At 35.5% G+C, this 24,394-nt stretch overlaps 1 protein-coding gene across 10 annotated transcripts in view; it reads left to right on the top strand.

Annotated features, from left to right (window-relative positions):
- RYR2 (ryanodine receptor 2) overlaps nucleotides 1–24,394 on the top strand; it is a 382,187-nt gene that overhangs the window by 179,686 nt on the left and 178,107 nt on the right. For all 10 annotated transcript variants that reach the window (XM_038130404.1, XM_038130398.1, XM_038130396.1 and 7 more), the window contains 7 exons: nucleotides 2,346–2,420; nucleotides 5,437–5,593; nucleotides 11,697–11,861; nucleotides 12,925–13,046; nucleotides 14,994–15,177; nucleotides 15,781–15,916; nucleotides 18,635–18,730. In XM_038130404.1, coding sequence (XP_037986332.1) covers nucleotides 2,346–2,420; nucleotides 5,437–5,593; nucleotides 11,697–11,861; nucleotides 12,925–13,046; nucleotides 14,994–15,177; nucleotides 15,781–15,916; nucleotides 18,635–18,730 — 935 coding nt within the window. The remainder of the gene's footprint in view (nucleotides 1–2,345; nucleotides 2,421–5,436; nucleotides 5,594–11,696; nucleotides 11,862–12,924; nucleotides 13,047–14,993; nucleotides 15,178–15,780; nucleotides 15,917–18,634; nucleotides 18,731–24,394) is intronic.

Raw genomic sequence — 24,394 nt, 5'->3', positions numbered from 1 at the left:
TTTTTAGATCTTTAGTGTTACACTGACCCAACAGCTATACGTAATCCAAAACTGGTTTCAAAAGGATAATCCAACTGAGAAACTGGTGACAGCTTTGGGGTTTACATTGTGAGAAAGAGCTTAATTTCTGAAAAGTAAAAAGGTACCAACTTAGGAATGAAACATTATTATGAATTTAGACCTTTGGTTCCACCTGATTTTTCATATAATGAATGACTTGAAAACTGCTGAATAAAATTGAATTCCAAATTATGCAATATGCAAGTGCGAGGATTCCAAATGCATTTTTTGTGAGTGAAGTTCATATTGAAATGAACCAGGATGTAATCAGAAGGTTTCAGCTTTGAAAAAAACCAACAACCCCCACCCAAGCTGCCCAAACAAACAACCTACACCCTCCAACTCCCAATCCAAACCCACCAACCAGGGTGACATCTGATCTGTTATTCTTGAGATGTTGCTGCATAAATCCAGTCTTGGTCTGTTAGCTGCAGAAGAATTTGAACAAATAGCTGAAGCACAAAGAGAATATCTGAACAGAGAAATAGCTGAGTTCTAGTTTGTTTAGCAATTGCATTTTACTGTAATAATAAAGGTAAATTTCAATAAAAAATAAGATTGCCTTTGAATTTCATTTCCTTCAGTGAGAGGGAAATGAGAGACATGCTAATACTTGCTAGCTGCTCCTAGCATCACAAGCCATTGCAGCAAATGGCTGAGGTAATACTTGGAGAAAATAGTGGATATAAGGTCAAGGGGTGAATATTGTACATATTTATATCCATCTGTAACTTCTTGCTACGTGGTACACGTGCTGTAGTTTCTATTTATACCTGGGTCATGAATGTTCAGTGTTTCTGATTCTGTAATTGTAGTGAGATGCATTTATTTTGTGTTTGGACTAATTTTTTCTCTTGTATGAGTCATCTTCATTCTTTCACAATGTCTGGGGGTGTTTATTTCCATAATAGTTTTTAATACATTCCAATATGAATTTTAGCACATATATAGTTTCATGTATGCTTAACAGTACTTATTTCTTTTGGTTTTGAACCATTTCTTTCAATGCTGGGTTTTCCTCTGTGTTAAATGTTCAGTCCTTCTGTATTATATCCACAGGAGGACTTTGAAAGGTAAAGCCTAATAAGTAGTATGTACTTGTTTCCAAAACTGTAGTTGTCAAAAATTGCTTTTAGCAAAGAATGGGGAATGCCTACAATTTTGTTATTAATATTCCCCTAAGTTATGCTGACAGCTGTTTTTGGTGGTGCCTGATCTTGACTGAAGTTCACAACATTTACTCAAAACATTAGCTCTTCCAGGATCTATAATACTAGGCCATTGTTTGGTAGTGTTCTCTGACATGCTTGATCTGATAAGCACAGTGACAACACTCCTTTGCTTAAGTGACTCTTTTATGTATTTTCCCAAAGGAAAGGCCTAGGCTTTTAAATTCTGTCCCTGTCATAGGGCAGAAATATAGGCACAGGCAGGACACAATCCAGAGAATGGCTCCCTAAATTTAGAATGGCAATGCTAACTTTCCTTAGTGTTGACTTTGAAGCAAAACAGGGTTATCTGCTCAGGGCTTTTGGTTACCATAGGTCTTAACCATGTTGTACATCTAGTATAGATATACACTTATCTGTGTGTAGAATAATGGAGGAAAAACATCTATCTTTTTTTAGGCTTAATTGACGTTTTTCTAGAGATACTTAGATTTCTGGTTCTATCCAGGAATTAAAGAGGTTATTACATAAAAAGGTTTGTAAATAGGAAGCTGTTAACATCTGAGATGTATGAAGACTGTGTCTGTGTGGTTGTTGTTATATTGTGGGTGTTTATGATATTAAAATAAAGTGCTAAGTTAGTACATCTTCAAAATTCAGTGTAATAAGTTGCAGTTATTTTAATAGTATAACCTCTGGAAAAAACCTACCTTTCCTGGGAGATACATGCAGTCCTCACCAATCTTAATCATTATTTGATACTTGTTTTTTCTTAGAATCTAAAAGTGTTGTAATTATCAGGTTATTGGTACTGTTTTTTTCCCCTGGATTCTTTATCCTTAAAACACCAGGAAAAATGTCTAAGCAAATGCTGTATAAATGTTGTTAGTATGAATCTTACAATTATGGATGCTAAGGGCAATTAAAACAAAATTTAAATAACCAAGTCTGAAGGTTTAATTGACAAGACTGGGTTTTGAATCTAATAACCTTTGAATCTGCCAAATGCAATAATTGTTTTGACAATCTTAAAATGAGAGATGTGGTTAAATGAACAAATACGTATGATGATGAATTCTGCTGAACATTTAGTCTGTGCCATTGCTTGTTTTTCAGAACGGTCCATTATGAAGGTGGTGCTGTGTCCATTCATGCTCGTTCCCTTTGGCGACTAGAGACTCTAAGAGTTGCGTAAGTAAAATCGATCTTGGAAAAAAAAGGACATTTGGCAAGACACTTTTTCTATAGTAAGAGCAATCCTGTAAGACCAAAAGAATAATTATAAATCCAGACAAGTAAAACTAATACAATTATTTAAAAAATGCTTTATATGACTTTCATTGAATATTAAACAAGTTCCTAGAAAGAGAGCGTGTGTTTTGATTATTTTTGAAGTTGTTATAGCTGTCAGTGAATTCACAGTTTACATTTTTAGCACAAAAATGACAAAAACCAGGACTGGTTTCCTTAAAATAAAAATCACTTGTGACACTTCTCCCCCAGCTTGTTTAAGTCATTTGGAAGACTTAAAAAAAAATTAAAAGAAAAAATTCAATCATGCATTATTGGAAGTGTTAGAGTAGTAGCAAGGAATTGTGCCTTGTTTGTTAAGATAATTGCAGTGTAAAACTGCATTTCAATCATATTACGATCTGTGCTTATGATAAAGTTTCTAGTGCGGAATAAATGATTGCTTTTTAGAGATAAAATCAGAGAAGCTTATAAAAAGGTTACATTCCAGTGATGCTGTTTTCTCTGTGTGCATTTTATTAATAGGATGACATTAAATGTCGGTGATAGGGCCAGTGAGATTTTTCCTTTTGACTAAAATGGACCTTGAGACAGTGATGACAACAATGAAACTATAGAAGGATCTCTGGCTTTTTGCTTTTCCATGGCATTTACTTCCCTAATAAGTGCGGGAGTAACGTGAGGATTCAAGTAATGACAGGTTTCTCTTATGACCATCATATATATAACTTTGACAGGCATTGTATACAAAATTTTGAAGGGGAAACATTTGAACATACATGACTGAAAGAAATTCTACGACCTGTCAAAACAATTATTACAAAGGGAGTGGTTATTTTTCTTCTTAAAAACCAGGATTATCTTACCAGGAAAAAAACCCCATATAAAATCCCCAAAATAACACTCTCTCCCTACACTTCCCTCACCAACCTATTTTCCAGTATGATACTCTAATTGCTATATACGTTCAGTGCTGAATTGCAGTCCATTAATATTCTGGCAAATGCTTCAATCTGTAGCTTTGTGTATGCATGCCTGAAGTTCTCAATCAGTTGTAGTCCTTCCCAGAAACACTGCAGATATAATGCTCTGAGAATTTTACATGTTTTTAAAGGAACAGTTTTTTTTTCTCAACTCTGTTTATTATTAGAGAACTCTCATGAAAATTGCCTGGGCAGTCTACATGGACAGATGCCCTTGGGATGCCCTGCCATGGGACACCAAATACTATTGCTCAGCATTGCTTTCTTTCCCAAAAGGTGGCAGAGTTCGTGCTCACACGCTGCAAAAAATATTTTTAGTAGTCAGAATTGCCTTCACAAGATACTTCCTGCTCAAAAGGCTTTTTTTAAGTGCACATGAAATGTTATTTTTCCTATCCTGCAGGCATGAACTAGAAGCATGGCTCAATTATGGTACTTTTTTTTTTTTTTTTCTTATGGTCTGTAGTTATTGGGGCCAAAAGAAAATTGAATCGGACAAGAGAAAAGGCAGCTCCCCAGCATGACCTGTAATATAAAAGGTGCAGAACCAATGTAATTTACCAGACTCGGCAACACAATAGCTGAGATTCATGACCTGACATTTTACTGACTAGAGAAACAGAAGTTATGCTAGAACACTGGACTCAGATGTCCTTTTGTGGAGTATATGGACTTTGCTGTACAGAAGACAGAAAAAGATAAATGTGTTTCTAAGATATAAAGCTTCCCTATTTCCTTCTACCCCAAAGCTCCTTCAATTTAAACAGAAGAGATTCTAGATTAAAAAAAAAATAGTTGAGGGCAAAATCCTTTTTATTCTTCTGTTCTCTTTAAAACCAATAACTATAAAGGTTTAGAAGTTGAATCACTGAAGTGTAATAAATCCTGTTACAAAAAAGATGCATTTTAAAAAATGCGCTTTGAAAATGTTTGCCAAATTGGTTTTGCATACTTTGCATCCAGTATGGCCAGTTCTAAAGAAGACACATTTAAACAAGTGGATGTTGGTGTTAAATAGGTTAAGTGCTTTAACCTGCTGCATCTGTGTGTCAGGGAAAATGGAATTGACTTTAACTTAAACCTGTGTTTAAGGGACTAACTTATGTTAGTGTTTAAGTACTAACTTAAAGGAATTTCACACTTCCATGTGGATACATATAAAAACATATACATAGATATACAAAATATATGCATGACTTCCTCTACAAAATGCAGCATTCACATACATCTGAAGTGCAAACTTTTGCAGATATATAACTGAAGAAAATGCTGTGAAAACTAGAATAAGTTGTGAAAGTTTTCCAATCTGAAAAGCCTTTGTGAAGTACATACTCCTTTGTAACCCCTACACGAGTTCAGGAATTAAACAGGAAGAGCAGCAGGGCTGAATTTTCAGTTTACAGCAAGAAGTTGGAAAGCTGTGACCTGTACTTTAAGGCAAATAATTTTTGGGGAGCTTAGATAAACTTTGCCTTTCTTCCTTCTATAGAATATGAAGAACCTGGGCCATATTTTGCTTAATAATTTTTCATATTTATTTTAGGAAGTTTTTTACTTTTTTTAGGCATTTTATTTTGCACAACATTTCAAGTGTGCCTAAAATCTGCTGACTGCTAAAAGATCTCTGTGAGAGTGAAGAATGGCAGCTGCTGCTAGATGACATGTTGTGGAGGGAACTGGCAGATCTAAACTCTTTGTGTACAGCATAAGCCTCCTTTTCTGTAGGCGGTCTGTACCTTCTCTCAAGAGGAATTCAGTCTGAACAAAGACAGCTTGTGCAAAGGAAGACCTTAAGATTATTTATTAGAATGGTTTTATTTGGGGTAACCACGAAGTAGCCACTATCTTGCTGATAATCCAACATGGGAATTTTATATTTTGTAGCAACTAGTTAGCAATATATTTTACTTTAAAGTATTATTGACAGTAGTTAAAAGAAAAAAATTAATAAATTTTTGTATGGACTCTCTTAGGTGGAGTGGAAGCCACATTAGATGGGGACAGCCATTCAGGCTAAGACATATAACAACAGGAAAATATTTAAGTCTCCTGGATGACAAGAGTCTTCTTCTTACAGACAAAGAGAAGGCAGATGTAAAATCTACAGCATTCTGTTTTCGGTCTTCCAAGGTATGGAATCAGTGCAGCATTAATGTTACTAGTAATAATTCCAATCTCTTTAGAAAGCAAGATTAAGATAATTTCTGTTTGTTGTGATTGCATTAAATATTAAAATTTTAGAAAGCTATTAAAAATTCCAAAATGCAGTATAATCAATAACTAGAAAGCTTATTTTACCATACATTCTCTATATTTTGTTATCTGGCTGTCTGTTTGTGGGTTTCTTTTTTTTTTTTTTTTTTTTTTCTTGTTAATATGTTGCTTTTTTGTTGTTTCATTGGTTGGAGTTTTTCTGTACTGCTTTTTTGTTGTTTCATTGGGTTGGAGTTTTTCTGTACTGCTTTCCCACTTTTGAGTTGTATACTCATCTCTCATTTGTTGTTCTGATTATAAGCTGCTTCACTGCTTATATCTGCTGTCTGACATAGGAAAATGTTATAATGTTGTGAGTTACTGAAATAAAATGGGAAATTAAGGATTTTTCTCAGCAGATACTGTAGTCTAATATGAAGTTACCAGAGTTTCAGTTTTCATTTTGACAGCTTCAATAAGCATTTTGAGTTTAAACCAGTACTTTTGTAGTGGGCAAATAATACTCTGATAAATTCTTAAATATCCTTTATTTCTCATACTTTTCATCTGTAGCATTTTGTCTGAAAATTTTCCAACAAGAATTTTGTTATTGTAAAAAATTGTCTTCTAAAATACGGAGTAACAGTAAACAGAATTATTCAATAACTTCTCTGTACCATTTAATTTATATATATTTTAATTATTTGCCTGCTTGGGAAGATAAGAAAAAAAAAAGATACCCAAAAGCAGGTATATAGCCTTTTGCAATTTGGTAACAAACAACTTGTAGTTCAGGTGATGGTTTTGAGACCCAGACAATATATCTTTTTTGAAACCAAATAGAAAATCATAGAAATGCTTAAATATTTTAGGACAATGCAGTGCAACCATATTGAGAATTTTCTGTTGCAGCTACTCTAGATTTCAACACTTGAAAGCAAGAGGAGTAGAATCTCACTGATTTGTAAGATGGGTTTTCAGCAGGGATTGCTCCAAAAAGAGTGGAACAATATACTGTGCTCTACTGTTATATAGTTCATTTAGTCCAAAAAATACTCAAAGGCAAGAATTTTTGGCAATAAAGAATGTCACCTGTTGATATGAATAAGGTGGCTTTTGTCTATTTTCTATGTAGCACATGCACATGTGCTTTGGAGACTAGGTGATGTTGTATTTGAAGTTTCTTCTTTTTATTCTTTTTCCCCAGCCCGAATTCGGAAGTCTCACTTGAAATTATTTAGAGATTTTATGTTTTGAAATGGTTTTGTTCTGCCATGCTCAAAATGAAAGGTTAGCATTTATTTTGTTTTTAGTGGCCAATCCTATCCTATGCTGAGTAGAGCAGAGACAAAAGGCTTTGGGGCAGGTAGAAACTTGTTATAGTAATCAATTCTTGAAGTAACGAGAGGAATTTAAGAGGGCTATATAAGCTAATCAGCACATGACAAATATAATCTTACTACTGTTTAAATATGGATTTTCAAAGAAATTTGAAGTCTCGAAGAGCATATCTGATGTAAATGTTGTGGATATCAATATTAATTTTAGCAAATTACTTACCTGGAGGGAATTATAGATATACCACAGAGGAAGAGGAGTAAATGTTTTGCTGAAGATGAATCAAGTCTGGATGCATTTCTGTGCCATGTGCTCTAGAATGACCTTGCTTAAGCAGGGAAGTTGGACCAGATGACTCAGTGTGATACTTTCCAACCTGACCCATTCTGTGATTCAGTCTCCTGCTCTGGACTTGTTATAGGAGTGTCATGTTTCACTTTATTAGGCTAGCAGCATTAAACATGTTTAGGTGCCATCCCTCTCTGAGAAAGAGTATTAAAAAAATAGATTTCAACTTATAGGAGTGCTAGAAAGGCTTCTGTAAAGAAGGTATGCAGACTTAGGGTCTCTTTTCCTCTGAGTATGTTTGAACAAACCATCCAAACTTTCATTTATATTGTTGTATGTACTTAGCACCCAAAAAATAATTATGGATAAGAGGGAGCCCCTAATCTTCTTTATTTAGTACAGACCATAAAAACCCATGGGTGTTTCAAGTGGCTGGGTCTTTCTTATTGAAATTTCATCCCTTTTCTTGCTACAGTCATCATTGTTTCTTGCAGTAGCTGGAAAGAAGTAGGAAGAATTGTGAAGCTCACACTTGTTGTACAATAGTAAGTTAGTTTTAAATAGGCAAAAACAAACAAGGGAGAGGAAAGTGTTAAGGGATCAGTTCCTTCAAGCGTGTGAGTAGGTAACTTCAATTTCTGTATGAAAAGCAGCTTTCATGTTTGCAGAGATACTGCTGAAAATGAATCACCTGCAAACCTGAAGATTTGCATGCAAGTATAGGGGCTCTACATTTACTTTTTGTACCCTATTTTTGCAAGGGCTCATAATCTTAAACATATTACCTTGTGAGTACTTCATTTGAAAAATAGCCCAGAAGACAACTAGAAAGCTAAAGGGTTTTGTTTGTTTGTTTTGTTTTATTTCTTTTTTTGTGAAAGCTTGAAAATATCACTAAGTGTTGCCAAGCAGCACCCAGAAGATAAGAGTTTTGTGAGGAGCTTAATTAACAGTCACTTAATTTTTCTTTCTGATAATCAGCCTTTGTTCTCTGGTTATCATATATTACCCTAATAATTATCATTAAATGCAAAATATATTAGCCTTTCAAGAATCTGAAATTCAGAATTTTTTTTTCCCCTCCAGTAGTTCTGCTTCATTCAGCACAGGATGTCCACAGATATCTACAATTTATTTCCCAAACATTTGGCTTTTTTAATAGACTTGTGTTTGTAGAGATCAAGTTTTGTGAATTTTTTTCTCTTCCATTTTCTCAATATTGATTCTTTTTGATAAAGAACATTGTTTTAATATCACTACTCCACTGAAATAAGGCAATTTTACCAATTTAGTAAAGTTTGTACATTCTGTACCAAGTCTGCTTTTCCTGTCCTTAGTTTTTCCAGTGGACAGGAACACAGCAATTTTTATAAATTTTTATGGCTTGTTTTTTTATGTCTTCAGCTTTTTCTTTCTTCTTTTTCTGAAATTTAATGGAAATGATAGTAAATTAAAAAGCAGCCATAAATAAGCTTCTTGCAGTTGGTGAGGTCTTAAAATATCAGTTCTGAAAGTGTACTGCATAGAGTATGGGTTTGCTCAGATGACAAGAGGTAAAGTTGAAAGGACAAGCCTTAATCAAGGCAATCCATTTTGGAATGTTGTAAGGCATTAAACAGAAACATTAGACTGAAATAATGGTTAAGGTGAGGCTTCACAGAATAATTTTTCAACATTAGAGTGAAATAATTCTAAAAACATTTTGTTCATTTAGCCCCAAACAGAAGTGGGAAAATTGGCTTGTACTCTTATATGCATGGAATAAACACTGTTTATAAAGAGAACAGCCTTCTGGAGAAAATCTGGCCTATTATTCAGTAAGCCTGTTCATTTCTGATGCATTCTTGTTTTGCATTTCTGAGATGGTTTAGAGACTGTTGCAAAACCCATTTGTTGCTGTTACGTCCATTGTAATAAATGAAGCTTTTTGATCCTTGTTTAGACAAGGCTAGCATCTGAGAATGGGTCTAGATTACAAATAAAACTGAAGGTTTTCTTTGTAAAAATGCTGTAGGAAGAATTAGCAGATGGTTTGGTAATGACAGGTAAAAGCATAGCTGGAAACTTGCACCATGTAGTATCTGTGCCAGTGCACCATTACTAATTAGTGACATGGTGATTTCTGATATTTTTCAGATCCTCATTTTCACTGATGAGCTATTGATTCATTGTATGTACTTTTTCAGCTACCTGCTGTTTATTGATGTGAACTGAGCACTCCATTCAAATCTTCCCCTTTGTAAACAGTTTGTGGCCTCTGTTCACTCCCACAAAAAGCTCAATGTCTTGAAGCTCCCAAATGAATGGTGTAATGCTTGCTGCCCCCACATCATCCTCTAGTCTTTTGTTTCTCTCCTACATGTAATTCAACTTTGACACTATATAATAGCTTTCCTGGCTACTATATTTATTTTGCAGAGCTCATTTTAATGGGATTGGTTTCCATCTGGGCTTTAAACATACACACAGGGATGTTAGTGTACTTACATCCGTGAGAACAGAGATCTTTGACAAATTGTTGGCACTGCAGTTTTTATGCCAAGTAAATTTAATTCTAATTGGAATTAAGATTTCATTATGAAACCCTCTTCACTTTCTGCTACAGCCAGTAAATTTTTAACAAAGAATGCCAAAATGTGTTAAATGAATAATCCCTCATCTTATTTACAGTGCTTTATGAGAAAATTTTTGAATTCTTGTATTCACATCTAAAGAAATTAATTGTGAGACCTGCAAAAGAGAAAATCTTACAATGTAGAAGCACAGTATGTGTTCTCAGTATCTTCTAGTTATAAGGAGAATTCAAAAAACTGGATCTTGAAATCAGGATCTAATTTATTTTTTCCCGTATCATCATTTGGTTGCAATGTCGTATTGTAGGTAGCTTTTCAACTTCCAAATGTTACTACATCCAGTTTTTTTGTGCTACCTTTCGAAAGAATTGAATACAACATTTAGAGAAATTATATGAAAAAATAATAAGCTAATAAGGAAATAGAGGCATGCAATAACTATAATTGGCATCAGATTATTAATAAATCATGTATTGATTTACTACAATATATCAATGGACAAGATTTTAATAAGAATTTCAGCACTTCTTAAGTGCTGAAAATCATTTACTAGCTAGTGAAATTAATATCTGTATCCAGAAACAATCAGAAAACAAACTGAATTTATTAATATATTATATCTGAAAATTTAATATTATGAAAAGGAATCATAAGAATTTCACCTCAATACTATTGTCCTTTTTTTTTTCCCAAATGTTTCAAATGCATTTATGACTGTAGGCTGAAAATCTAGTCACAGGACATTTTCCTTTACTTAAAAAATGCTTTTAAAAAACCTTTAATAAGTTAGAGATTCTTGTCTGTTTGTATACAAACCTAAATCTTTCTCAACTTTTGTGTGAAACTGTCTTCCCACATTGTCAGGGCACATGTGTATGAAGTAATCATTCTTCTGATCCTTCCTGATGGTAGATAGGGAGAACAAGAAGTTGTTTTTGTCACGCTGTTTGTAACATTACTCTTGAGAAGCTGACGGAAGATGCTTGTCATCTCCTGCTGATCAGGAGAAGCCCGGAATGTTGAAGCTGTACCTGGTTAAGGGGGTCATTTTGCATACAGAATATATAGCCAAATAGGTATATCTGTCAGTTGAAATTTATGTATTTGGAGAGATTAAATGGATGATCTGCCAGGAAGCAGGATGCATGGGCTGTTTGTCCATACAAGTCTGTTCAGAAGTAGTTTTTGCTTAGGAGAACAAGGTATTGGAGAAATGCTTCAAATTACTCACTAACTCCAGTATTGTTTGGGATACTACATTTCCTCCTGAAACAACTTCTGTCTCTACAGGACACCAGCTAGAATGACGTGCTGTCATGCCATTAATATTTTGCAGGCCAATCATGCAGAAATGGATTGCTTTTTTCAGGAAGCACTGAGCCCATTGTTGGGCAGTAACAGGTTAAAGGACATCTCTCAGTGATTGTTTGATGGAGCTCATCTTTTCCAGGCTGGAAAAAAACCCCCAAATGCTCAAAAAAAAAAACCTTGTGGAGGTTAATACCTTGTTCAGCTAGGGGAGTCAATGCATCTGGGGTCATTTTGTAAGCTCTTACGTTTCGATAATGTCATGTACTGTCAATTATGATACTAGTTCTTTCCTATGCAGGTGAAATGAATACACACAGGCTTTCAAGTTTAACAGGCTAGGATTTTTCATGGATGAGATTTCTTTTTGTCTTTAACTAAAAGTTACACTTTCCCATTTTAATAATATCTTTAAAGAAGGATCTCAAATGTTCTTTCAAGTCCTGTTCTGGATAATTTCCTAATATTTCATTTTTTATGCAAATATCAACACATTGGTTATTGTTTGTGTATACATTTTTTTCCTTCATCAGGAAAAGTTGGACATAGGGACAAGAAAAGAAGTGGATGGAATGGGAGCACCTGAAATAAAGTATGGGGATTCAATATGCTTCATCCAACATGTAGATACAGGCTTATGGCTCACATACCAGTCTGCTGATGCAAAGTCTGTAAGGATGGGTTCTCTGCAGCGAAAGGTAAGGCTGTAAACAGGAAAGCATTTCATTCACTCACAGGATGGGTGGGGGCTGGGGGGTTGGGAAATGAAGGGAGCTACGTCAGCCAGCTAATTTCTGAATTTCAAGTATTTTAAGCATGCTTGCCAGATGAAAGATTGGGGTTTTTCAGTCACGTATTGAAAAGTTAAGTGGTGTACTGAATTCTCAAACTGAAGACCTGACGAAGTATGTGTGTTAACCTGTAGACATCATCTCACGAATATTGATAAATCTGGATATATTTGATGTCAAACTAAAATATTAGTAGCAACCTATGGAATGTGCTAAGATTCCTTTCTTTAATGTAGTTTGGATTGAGGAGGCTCTTAGTTCAAAGGACTTTTTTCCACATTGTAAGTGGAAACCTTTTGGGCTAGAATGTTCAAGTCTTGAGTCCTGAGAGATTTCTTTCTTTATAGAATAATCACAGGCAAGCTGAATGCTAACTCAGCATCATAAAGTAGGGAAAAGATTCTTTTGCAACTGAACACTGTACTGTTTTCCATGACTATTTTAGATAGCAGAACTACACAGCACAGAGGTTTAAAATATTTATGTGGATTGGATTGAGCCATCCAATCCATTAGAGCCATGATAACTAGACATGAAAAACTGTAAGATATTGGAAATTACTCAAAGCATGGTCAGAAAAGACCAGTGGCTCCCTTAGAAATGAGGACCAGTAAAGAATATCTGTTATGACCTTTTCTGCTTTAGAGATTTGCTGCTCTGTAAGAGAAGTGTTTTTAATGTTGATACAGACAAAGAACAAACAAAAAAACCCTTAGAAAACCCCTTAGATTTTTTTTAATAAAGCATGTTTTTTGCAAAAGCTATAACTTAGAGATTATTATGGCACTGAACCTGCTGGCTCAGTACAGGTGCATCCTTGGACATGAGAAACTAAAACACGGAATCATTGGTTTTAATAAAATTGTTATTTTTGTGTGTGACTTCATCATTTCCTAGCCTGCCTTCCTATGTGAGTTTTCAGACTTTAACGTCTCATTTTGCAGTGACTGCTTCTTGCTTTTGTTTTCAGGCCATAATGCACCATGAAGGGCACATGGATGATGGTTTAACGCTGTCCAGATCTCAGAATGAAGAATCCCGTACAGCACGTGTCATCCGTAGTACAGTCTTCCTTTTCAACAGGTTCATAAGGTGTGTTTTAAAAATGACCTGTTCATCACTTTTTTTTTTCTATTCAGTTTTATTCAAAGTTGCCATTAACACAACAGGGAACAATCATTCTTTAGAAAAAATAGATCAGTGCTTTTCAAACTGGACTTTATGTCAATTCTTTGTGTTATCAGCAGATAAGCACCTTGAGAGATACTCATCATTTTTTTTCTCTATCTTCTATAATTACTTTATTGCTCAATCTTGATTTAAATGCATAAACATACTGAAAATGCTAACAAACCATAAAGAGGTTTTTCCCTGCCAAAATGTGTTTTAAGTCATGTGGTGCATAAATTAGCTTTTTCTTTTCTAAGTACGGTTTTTAAAGGTGATCTTCCTTGAAAAACGTGGAAGAGTGAGATAACGACAGATCTGTAAAAAACACAAATATACTGAAGAAATTCATAGTATCAAGGAGAAGTTTTCTTTAAAATGATACCTTCTTTCTACCTGCACATTACACTTTGCTTATTTGTTCCCTTTTAATGCTACTTGTTTCTTTAATATTTTGAAACATGAAAAATTTTGTATTGTATTTTATAGTGATTAGCCGTTTGAAAATCCTGTCAGATGTATGCAATTTGCATTTATCTTCTTATTCCTAAACAATGCTGATAAAATGCTAATTATCAAATGCTGTGATTTCAGTAATTGATGAAAGGCCCTTTCATCAGTGTAGCTTTTATTAGAAAAAGAATGATATGCAGTAAGACTGTATGGAATGATAAGAATTTCATAAGACCTCATTTGCCACAAGAAAAACACAATGTGGGAGATGGTGACCTGAACCAACCACGTCCCAAATAAGGGCACAGACAAAGACCCAGACATATCAGTTTGTTGAAAAGCATATAACAAGGTCCTTAAAAAACCAGGACAAAATCACCCATCAGGAGAATTTTCTACAGTATGACATTTGAAATACAAAGGAAGTGTTAAGCTGTAGGTCACTTTGTAAATAATACACCTTCATAGAAGCTTCTAAGAATGCCATAAAGGATAAAGACAGAGAAAGGCAACTTAATGATAAGGTTTCACAAATCAAGATATTGCTAAATTACAGTGGAGATTTTTGTCGAGTGCACAGGGAGTCCAAGGCAGTGTTTAGCAATTTAGTTTTGGCAGGATGTTACCTCAAGAAGAAAAAGCTGAATTGAAGAGGATGAAAATTATTCTTTTATGTGTATGCTCCAGTTCTTCCTCATGAAGTCAGTAGAAAAATTGTGCTTTGGATAATGTGTTCACAATAAAAATTAAGTTTTAAAGATAACTTTTGTAGCTATCCTTTTGCAACTTTGTATTATTTGCAAAGGGATTCAGCTGAGCAAGGGACAGGTGTAACCTGGATGAGAATAGTCAGCCCTCTACTTCTGAGAGAGAATGTTCTTAGACTTCAGCAAGGCCCAGCTTGAATTGGAATCAGGGAAACAAAAAGGCTAATGAAGTGCTGAGACAAAGTGTGTCAAAGTGCTGCATCTTTCCACACTGAAAAGGCCTTAAGAACAGGTTAGAGATGTGTTTGAGAGCCTCCGTGGGCAACCTGGACCCTCCACAGCACCACAGGAGTGGTCTCTTTAACTTACATCCATTCCAGTTTCATGATGTTTTGTACTGGTTTACAAACTGCTCTTCATCTTTTGCTCTGCCTCTGAAACTGCTACATCTGGAGGTAGGATATTAAAATGTGTTTCTTGAATTTGAAAAAATATTACCAGAAATAACATTTTTCATGCTTGCATGATTTGTTTGGAAAGGAAGGAGTAGGTTGTTAAATGGAGAATGGGCAGATATGAAGAATTTTTGACAAGTTGCTGAAAGAAAATGAGGTTTGGCATCTAAACAATCTTTGCTTTTAAATAAATAAAGAGTTTGGATGATAAAGTAAATAAATTTTCAATTCTCAGGAGAATTTGCATCTTCTTGCAGGGGCCTTGATTCTCTCAGCAAGAAAGTGAAGTCTTCCACCATTGATTTACCAATTGAGTCAGTCAGTCTGAGCCTTCAGGACTTGATTGGCTACTTTCACCCCCCTGATGAACATTTGGAGCATGAAAACAAACAAAACAGGCTCCGAGCACTGAAGAATCGCCAGAACCTCTTCCAAGAAGAGGTACTCCTCTCAGTTTTACTCCTGATTTTCTACTGTGTTGTCTGCAAGTATTCTTTCACAGTATCTGTAGTGTTGATGTCTGATATGGATTATGCTTGCAGTGGGGTTTTTTTTATCCTATAAGAGTCAAATTATTTGCTACATTCATAATCTCTCTAGATCTGCTGGTTTTCCTGCATATTTGCAGAAATAGATTTACGGCCTTACTTCTTTTTCCCTTAATAATAAAATTCCTTGAACTCATAATTTCCTCCTTGTATATGAATCAATTTTTTCTGTTATAATCTCTTGATGTAGAAGGATACTTTGGTTTTCTAAGCATTCTTTAAGCATTTTGTTTGATATTTTGTGTTGTTTCTCTGGTAATAATAGTTGTCTATACTTTGTCAGATGCCTAAACATCCTCCAGAATAAAATCTTGCCTAAAATTATGTCAGTAATATTGTTTGTGTTGTGATTGCTTGTTTGACTTCCTGCACATAGTTTTGTGTTTTGCATATCCAGTCTTTCATGCCTTGTTTTCTTAGATTTTTGAAAATCTTTTGTGTTTGCATCCAAAACTACTTTTTTTCCCTCTGATGATATAAGCTTTTTTATTTTTAGGGTATGATCAACCTTGTTCTTGAATGTATTGATCGCTTGAATGTATACAGCAGTGCAGCTCACTTTGCAGATGTAGCTGGGAAGGAGGCTGGAGAAGCATGGAAATCTATTCTGAATTCTTTGTATGAATTACTAGGTAAGACATATTATAGATTCTTGGATATTTTTAGCTCAAAATAGTGAAAAATAAAGAATTACATCACTGTTGTAGTTCAGACGAATTTCCACTGTGCAGAAACTTAGAAGACAAGTAAGATTTTTGCATTTGTAGTTATTTGATGTATTAAAAATCAGTTAAAGAAGTTATGTCAGGAATTACAAACATTTTAAAGTATCCAGACTAGGTCCAGAGACTAAGCATCTTCATTAAATCAAATGATGACCTTTTGGGGTGTAGATGGTAGATGATGGAGTCCAAAATTCTGTGGTTTGATTATTCATAGATGTAGGGTAGAGTTGGATTGTTTTGTTACAGTTTAGTTAATCTCTTGTTGCATTAAGCACAGTGCAGACTGGAGGAAGTAGTGGCTTGATTTCCAGTTGGCAAGGCTAGAAAATTCCTTCTGAGGAGTCTGCCTGTTTTTTACAAAATATTGCTTCCATGAACTTGTAGTGATGAGAACCACACATACGCTTTTGTTGACTTCCAAGTCTTTGTGCCCCTCCTGCCCTCTGATGTTACTTTTCTAACTGCATTATCTTCTGGCAGCTAATGCTCAGGAAGCTTGGCTTTGATCTGGCTGTGATGAATTTGTACATTGCTCTGTTCTGAATAATGCTGGATCTGTACAGTAATTACACGGATGACAAATGGATATTGCGTGCTCAGTCTTGCTTCAGCAAACAGTACTTCGTTTTTTGAGTCTGCACATAAATAAAAGTAAACTGTAATGCCAGAATTCATGTCTTTTGTCATGTCATGAATGTTGTGTTGTATTTCACTGTGATGAGATGGAGGCATTTGTAGATGCTGTGACTGGATACTATCGCATATAAAAATCATATCATAGAATGGTTTGGGTCATAAGAGAGCTCTAAAGATCATCTAGTCCAGCCACCTTGATTGCAAAAAGATACTTCCTTATATTCAATCTAAGTCTGCTGTCTTTCAATTTGAAATAACTGACATATGTCTACTAAAGCATCTGTCCATTCTCTATTACAAATACATACATTCACTCTGAACTTGTACTAGATCCTTTTGCATTACAAAAGAATGTGCAGGAGTATATGCAGTGATGTGATGTTAATGTCTGACTGATCACATGATGGTTTTTATTTCTTGAACTGAATGCTGGTCTTGTTCAGAGTAGTAGGCAGTAAGAAAAGCAACTGTAGGAAGTTATTTTTTGTTTGCAGTTTAAAGTGTCTGTGTGCCTCATTTAATGCACAGCTTTAACCAATGAATACTAACCTTTCACAAACTTGTTCTGAGCAGCATTTATGAAACCACCTGTGTCTCATTACTGTTAATGAAATTAAATTTAGTGACGTGTTAAGCACTGAACTGTTACTGCCTTCATTTTATGTTCCTACCTGAAGCACAGTGAGATTGTGTGGCTTGCCTATAACCAATAAAAAAGTCACTGTCAGAAACAGGTGTTCCTTAGTTCTGGTCTGTGTGTTTTAACAAGATGTTCCCCTTCTTATGATTCCCAAGTATTTTCAAATAACTGTGGTCATGATTACTCAAAGGTGTAAGCTTTCAGGGTGCATATTTTTTTCTATTACATAATACAGCAATAAAAAGGGTTTTGTTTGTTTGTTTTGCTATTAGGTTTTGATTTTCCTCATCAGAAAACTGGTGAGGAAACTGCCAGTTTACAGAACTGTCAGTGCTCTCCTCTTTGCAGAGAGTTTAATGTCATATTTATGTTGTAAGTCTCCAAGTTTTGCCTTTTATAAATATAGCAGCATAAAACATAGTAAAATATACTACAGTGAATTTGTATAGATTTTAACATAGATTTTAAGAGGCCATTGCCTCTTGGCAGAACCAACAGTCTCTGCTGCTGGAAATAATCACAGAAACTTCAGGTTGAAATAATTTGTCGGTGGAACTGGAAAAAAAATCTTAAGAAAACCAGTTGTGCTGTTCCACACACCAAACAGAAATCTTTGTGCCTCAGTCCTCTCTTGGAGTAGAGCAGAGGCTTCTCTTAGAGCCTTTTTGTGTGTGTGCACATACCTGCAGATGCACATAATCCATGACAGGACAAGCTTGTGGGTGCTTGCAGTATTCAGGGACATTTCAGTTCAGTTGTTCCCACCAAGTCAGTGCATGATTCAGTCTACTTCAATCTTCAGCTTAAAACATGAGGGGGAGACAGATTCAAAGCTGTTACTTCCTCCCTACAACCTTTTTGAAAGTACAGCAAACAGTTCCTAGACATAGATCTTGTTTCACTTCCTATTACTCCTGAACAAATGTATAGTAACAGTAGAAAATAATTTGCATTTGTCACCTGTGTTGTTGGCTTCACCCTCTGCTTTTGCAATGTTTTCTGGCATTACAAGAATACTGCTTTACAGAAACTTGTTTCTATAGTAGTAGCTGACTTCTGTGGTGTAAGTACAGCCTTGTTCATGTAGAGCATTTTTTATGGGTTATTGAGATGATTGTAGAGCCAAAATAATTTAAATTCCCTGAAGGTCAACATGATATCAAAGGTATTTATTATGCTGAATTCTATCACTGATATTATTTAATTTTAGATCTGAACATCAATAATTAGAGGTTGAGACTCCATCTTACTGGATCCTTTCTGACAAGAGAAGACAGGATTTATTTAAATTTAAATTCACTTATAACTGTGATTTAATTTCTCTCTCTCACTCTCTCTTTTCCCAATAGCGGCTCTGATTCGAGGAAATCGTAAAAACTGTGCTCAATTTTCTGGATCTCTTGATTGGCTGATCAGCAGATTAGAAAGACTGGAAGCCTCCTCTGGTATGCTTTTTAGTATTTTAACTTCCTTATTTGACCAGTTCTAAATTCTTTAAAGTTGATGATATACTTGTTCAGCCTAATTATAATGAAGTTCTTATTATGAGACCGTAAATAACGTCAATAAAATGAGATTTATATTTGTAACATTTTTATAAACTGATTTCAGTTGTACTTCTACTTTAAGTTCTGGCAATCTTGCCATTTCCTCAATGCAGTGTTACCTATTAATTCAGACAAACAAAGCATTTGATAAAATATCTGTTCAATAGTGTAAGTTAGTATTAAGTTTTTTTCTAATTCTAGTATTTTCCCTTTTTTTGTAAGTCTGCTTGTTTTTCAAGATTTGCATCAAACTAAATATAACAGAAATCATATGGAATGGATGTAATTTGTTCTGCCTAACAACGTTTACCTGTGTAAAACATATACATTTTCTTTTGAATCACCTCTTTTGCTCCTGAGGTGTAAATTTCTATTTAAAGTTAACAAGAAATGTTTTTTTTTCAGTAGCAGTTGAGTCTATTTTGGTTTAAATAGAGTACTTTTTACAATTTGTTTGGAAGGTAGCCTCTTGAGACCCTTTCAAGACTTCTTTTTTGCAATAATGCTAGAGTAAGTTGAAAGGCCAGGAAGATTTGTAGTCAAACCAATGGGAAATATAGTTGCAATAACAGGGTTACATACCTCTCCAATTACATATTTGTAACTTATTGGCATCATCCTCTTGGTTTAGTGTCAGGTGTTATTCCATGAACTGGAGGGAATGTAATGATTGATTAAAGAGTTGTCCTCAGGAACTGAAATCACATTCCCCATAGGATTCTTTCCCTTCCTCAGTCATGTGTCTGCCACAGATTGATGGTGTGCTCAGAAGTCTTTGAAATATTAAGGCCAGGAAGGATGTCCCCCATAGGAAAAGTTCTTTGTTCTATATTAGAAAATGGTGAACATTAAAAAAAAAAAAAAAAAAAGTCACAGGCATAGCACAGCCTTTTACAGTGGCATTATAAATGAAAAATATCCTGCTATTGCTTAGTATTCCACGTAGTTCCAGGAGTTGTCTCAGTGTAGGTCACCATTTGGCATACATTAATAAATTTATTTTCCTGGTTGTATTCAACGGGATCAGCAGCAGCCATGAGAACAGATGTGCCCTATAGTAAATGAGGTGTTTGTATTCCCCTCAACTTTGTCATTAAATATTCATGGGCATTTTGTTTATTTACCATAAATCTGTTCCTGAGATGAACTGACCAACAGCATGGGAAAATATTGTCAAATGTCAGTGGCAGGAGTGTTCTCCCTCTCAGAGCTGAGGGTAAACTGGCACAGCATTCAGTAGCTGATGGACAAGTTCTGTGGTGGTTCATTGCACTTGTTACACACTGATGCTTCTCCTCTTGCAGGTTTTTCCCTTATCAACTCTTGGGGCAAGCAGAGAGTTTAAAAGTCAGTTATTCTTGGGGCTGAGACTGGCATAGAGACTTTGAAGTATTTGCCCATGTAAGCCCCTCCAGACAGCAGTGTTTTACAGAAGTACTTTTGCAGAGTTTTGTTTCATGTTTTAAATGCAGATCCGTGGCCTTAGGGCAGGGGGACCTGTTTCACTACAGGATTACTTCCTACTCCTGGTATGCACCTGATCTGTTTCAGCCTGGTATGTTCATGCTCTGAATGCTTGAGCAGCTCAAAAGATGAGGCAACAGGAACATGAGAGTCTTTGCCTGTATCACTACTTTAGGTCTCAGCTGGTGACTCAGACAGATGGCTGCTTACAGCATGGGTGTCTAGTTAGAGGTTTGCAGATCATCCTGTCGTTGCGGCTAGCACACCGGGGTCAGTGATCCTAACTAAATAGATGTCATAACTGAACATAATTTGTGTTGGTTTACATCATTGTTTGGGGAACCTGCTCTGCAGATGTTGTGATCTCCTTGCTCTATTGAGCATTTGAGTAACTGAATTTAAACTGAAGCAGACATATGAAAAATGTCAAAATCATAAGTTAAATTATTTTTCCACTATGCTCCACCTTTCAGCATTAATTTAAGGAGAATGATCTCACAGTTATGCATTTGCATGGGATTTGATTGCAGTTTGCTTAATTTCAATGTATATCACAAGATCTTAATGGTGAAACTATTTCCTAAAAGACCAGCTTTTACATCTGAAGCTCTAAGGGTAAGGGCTTCAGAAATAATGCAAAACTTTTTGCTCAGCTTTTGGAGGTTCAAGATGAAATTTTTTATGATAGCTCTAAAAGTGCTGTGCTACATGGTTTCTGTTATGTACATACATATTTTTAATTTTTAATCTCAAACCACAAAGATTTGAGAATTAGAAGCTTAATAGTATAGTAAGGTATGAGATGCATTCTGTAAACTGCAGAGTATTTTGACACTAGTTGCTCTGGGAAGTCAGTCGCCTGACATGCTGCTAGAACTTTGAATGTACTGATATTTGCAATGCTCATTTGTTCTGAGTTTTCTGCTAGGAGCTAGGCCACTAGTACTCCATCCCCATGTGTATTGGTAACATAACTTCCATGTTGCCTCCAAAACTGATTTTATAGTAAAGACTATTTTCTGGTTTTTAGGGAGTCAGTTATAAAAGATGCTAATTAGGCTTTTGTTATCTTGAGAGGCACAGTAGGTTTAGCTTTTAATATGTAAATGTAATTTTATGATTTTTTGTGGGATGCTTGCTTGCCAGATTTTAAGCTTTATTTGGCTTGACAGGCTGAGGATATTCACTGTTCTAATTTACAGTGGGGGACCTTCAACAGGGAGAAATACTGGCTTATAGTAAACCTTTGAACTAAGAATACTTGGATACATATATTCACATAACACAGTTATTTTTTTCTCAGGTAAAGTGTTTATGAGGAAGACCATAACCACATTCTGTTAATCACATCAAAATGTTCACCTTCAACATTTAAGTTGTCAGCTACATCTCCTCCATGTGTTTTCTTGAATGTATTGCAATAAAGATTTGATGCCACCAACTATTATCTATAAAATTCCTGTTTTCACTTTTTTCTTGTCCTAGAACTAAAATTGTTATGAAAATAGAACAAAGCCATTAAACATATAAACAGCAACTGTGAATTGATTGTACAAATTAGAGCAGAAATTGATTCATTTCCCAAGCTTCACTGGAGCAAAAGAAGGAAAATTACTATCTGTTCAAGTAGAAATATGTCTGAGAGTAGACCATGTTAGAAGTGAGATATCACACAGCTGCAATGCAAATGCTTCAGCTGTCTCTTCAATCCATACATTAAGATTAGGTTAGTCTTTCACTCTGAAATATATTCCAGATGGGATGAACTAGCCTTACAATAATTTTAAAGGTGTGGAGCAGCAATTGAGCAATGTGCAATGTGCAATTGCTCCCAGCAATGGAGCAATGTGTTCCCCAGAAATGGAGCTGGGGAAGGATCTGGAGCACAAGGCTTATGAGGAGTATCTGAGGAAACTGGTTTGTTTACTCTGGAGAAGAGTAGGCTCAGGAGAGACCTTATCACTTTTTTTTACATAGGTAAAAAAGTAGAATAGAGCAGGTTAGTAATCTGATGTTGAGGAATACATTCAGTGCAGGAGGCTCTGTTTGCAGCCTGCAGTTGAGCTGCTGGTTGAGCTCTGGGTGAGATGAGAAGCCTTGAACTGCTGACTCTTAGCGTAACAAAGGAACCTGTAGCCCAGGCAGCTGACACTCAGAGACACAGCAGGAGTCAAGGACCCTCAGATTTCTGCATGCTTAGACTGTAAGAGTATAAAAGTCCAGGAGCCCATACACTCACAGGCAGTTCTGAGTTGAAAGGTGCCAAAAAGGATCACTGTGTCCAACTCTTACATAAACGGTCTGTACAGAGATTGAACCCACAGACTTGGTGTTAGCCCCATGCTCTAACCTGCTGAGATAATCTCAGGTTCCCGTTTTGGGCATTTGTCCCTGGTAGCACCAGTTTGAGTGATTTTGTTAGTCATTGTACCACAGTGAAATTATTTTAAGGATTGGGACATCTGAGACTCTGCTATGAGAGACTTGGGGTTGAGCTGGCAATGAAACCTGGTCTGACTGTGCAAATGTGGGATATGTAGTTCTAAAGGGGCCGTGGTCCAAACTCAGGTGGTGCTAGAGTGAGTGCCAGAGCAGCTCCTGAATGATTGGACAGGGAAGTTTCTCTAATATGATTATCCTCCAAGTAAAGGTTTTTAGAAGCAGATGAAACCAGGTTTTAAGGATTTTTTTCAAGTGCATGTATTCTATTCTAGTATTCTACAGTATGACATTAGAGGAGTCAACATACTGTCTTGAATATACATGCTTCCTTTCATCTGTTGGTCATTAGGAAAATTTCTGCTCTCCTTAGTATGAACTCTGTATATCGTACTGTTTAATTGTATTAGATTCAAATGCTTACTGCTTTATTGCCTTGAGCAACTCCAATGAAATTGGAACAATTCTGATTGTCTTTAATATAGATAATCTAAAAGTGAATCAGTCCGAACTGATACCATACAGTCACATGCAATTTTTTTCTGAAACACAGGGAACAAAACATATTTGGTAATTAGCAGTCAGATGCTATAGTAATTCAAGAAGGTGCTGGGGCAGCTGGACCTAATTGATAACATGCATTTATTATTGAATGTTTACATCTTCAAAGGATTTTTAATTCTGTTATTGAAAATGTTAAGACTACAAAATGAATCCTGTGTACTATTTTAAAACAAAAGGTTATGACTCTACCTACAGAAAATTCCAAGGATATGGTTGCCACACTTATGTGGTGCATTTAATACTGGATTATATTTATATGGATAAAGTGTGTTTCAGTGCTATAATGAGAGATGGCAAAGGTCCAGTTACCATATTTTGAATGGTAATTTTGAATGATGATTTTTGTGAATTACCAGATCACTGTGACACACAAAATTGTTGATATTGTTCTAGATTCTCCCGCTAGATTAAGGGTCCTTTTGGAACACTTTACTAACCTCCCTGGGTTTACCATAATCAGTGACCCCTGACCTCATCTAGTTGGTAGGCTGGGTGGACTGTGCTACTGCTATGTTACTACAAAGCATCTGCTCTTTTAGCTGGCTCTCATGACTCTTAGGTTTTTATCCTTTTTAACAATATTGTTACTGACAGTATTCATAGAATGGTGGAATAATGGAAGTGCACGTCTATTGCAGCACAGATCATACCACTGCCAAATTCAGGTTTAGTATGTTGTTTTATTTCTAGTTAAGGCTTCTTGTGCTTAAACCTGCAGGGCTCTAGAATAACTTTGGGAGTTCACCCCTAGCTCATTATCTACCTGCATTTTCTCTTTATATATGCATGATTTTGTCTATGAATATATTAATCAACACACTTTGTTTGAAACCTGTTTACTGGATGAATCAAATTCTCACTTATCTATTGTCTTTCACCTTTTCTACATTTTAGTCCTTGAGTAATCCCTACTCTTTATTAGTGATGACAGCCTATGTCCCTCAGACCTCTGGAAAAAACATTAAATAATATGGGGATAAATGGTGATGGTGCTGTAGGTTATCTGTAGCAGCTGATGTTCTCTTCCTCACTAGGATCAAAGAAGGGCCAGAGTACTCTCACTGAGACAGAACCATTAGACAAAACCACTATTTT

This window comes from Motacilla alba, chromosome 3 (genome assembly GCF_015832195.1).
Source record: "Motacilla alba alba isolate MOTALB_02 chromosome 3, Motacilla_alba_V1.0_pri, whole genome shotgun sequence".
In the NCBI taxonomy this organism is placed as follows: domain Eukaryota; kingdom Metazoa; phylum Chordata; class Aves; order Passeriformes; family Motacillidae; genus Motacilla; species Motacilla alba.
This window is presented reverse-complemented; position numbering and strand designations above follow the sequence as displayed.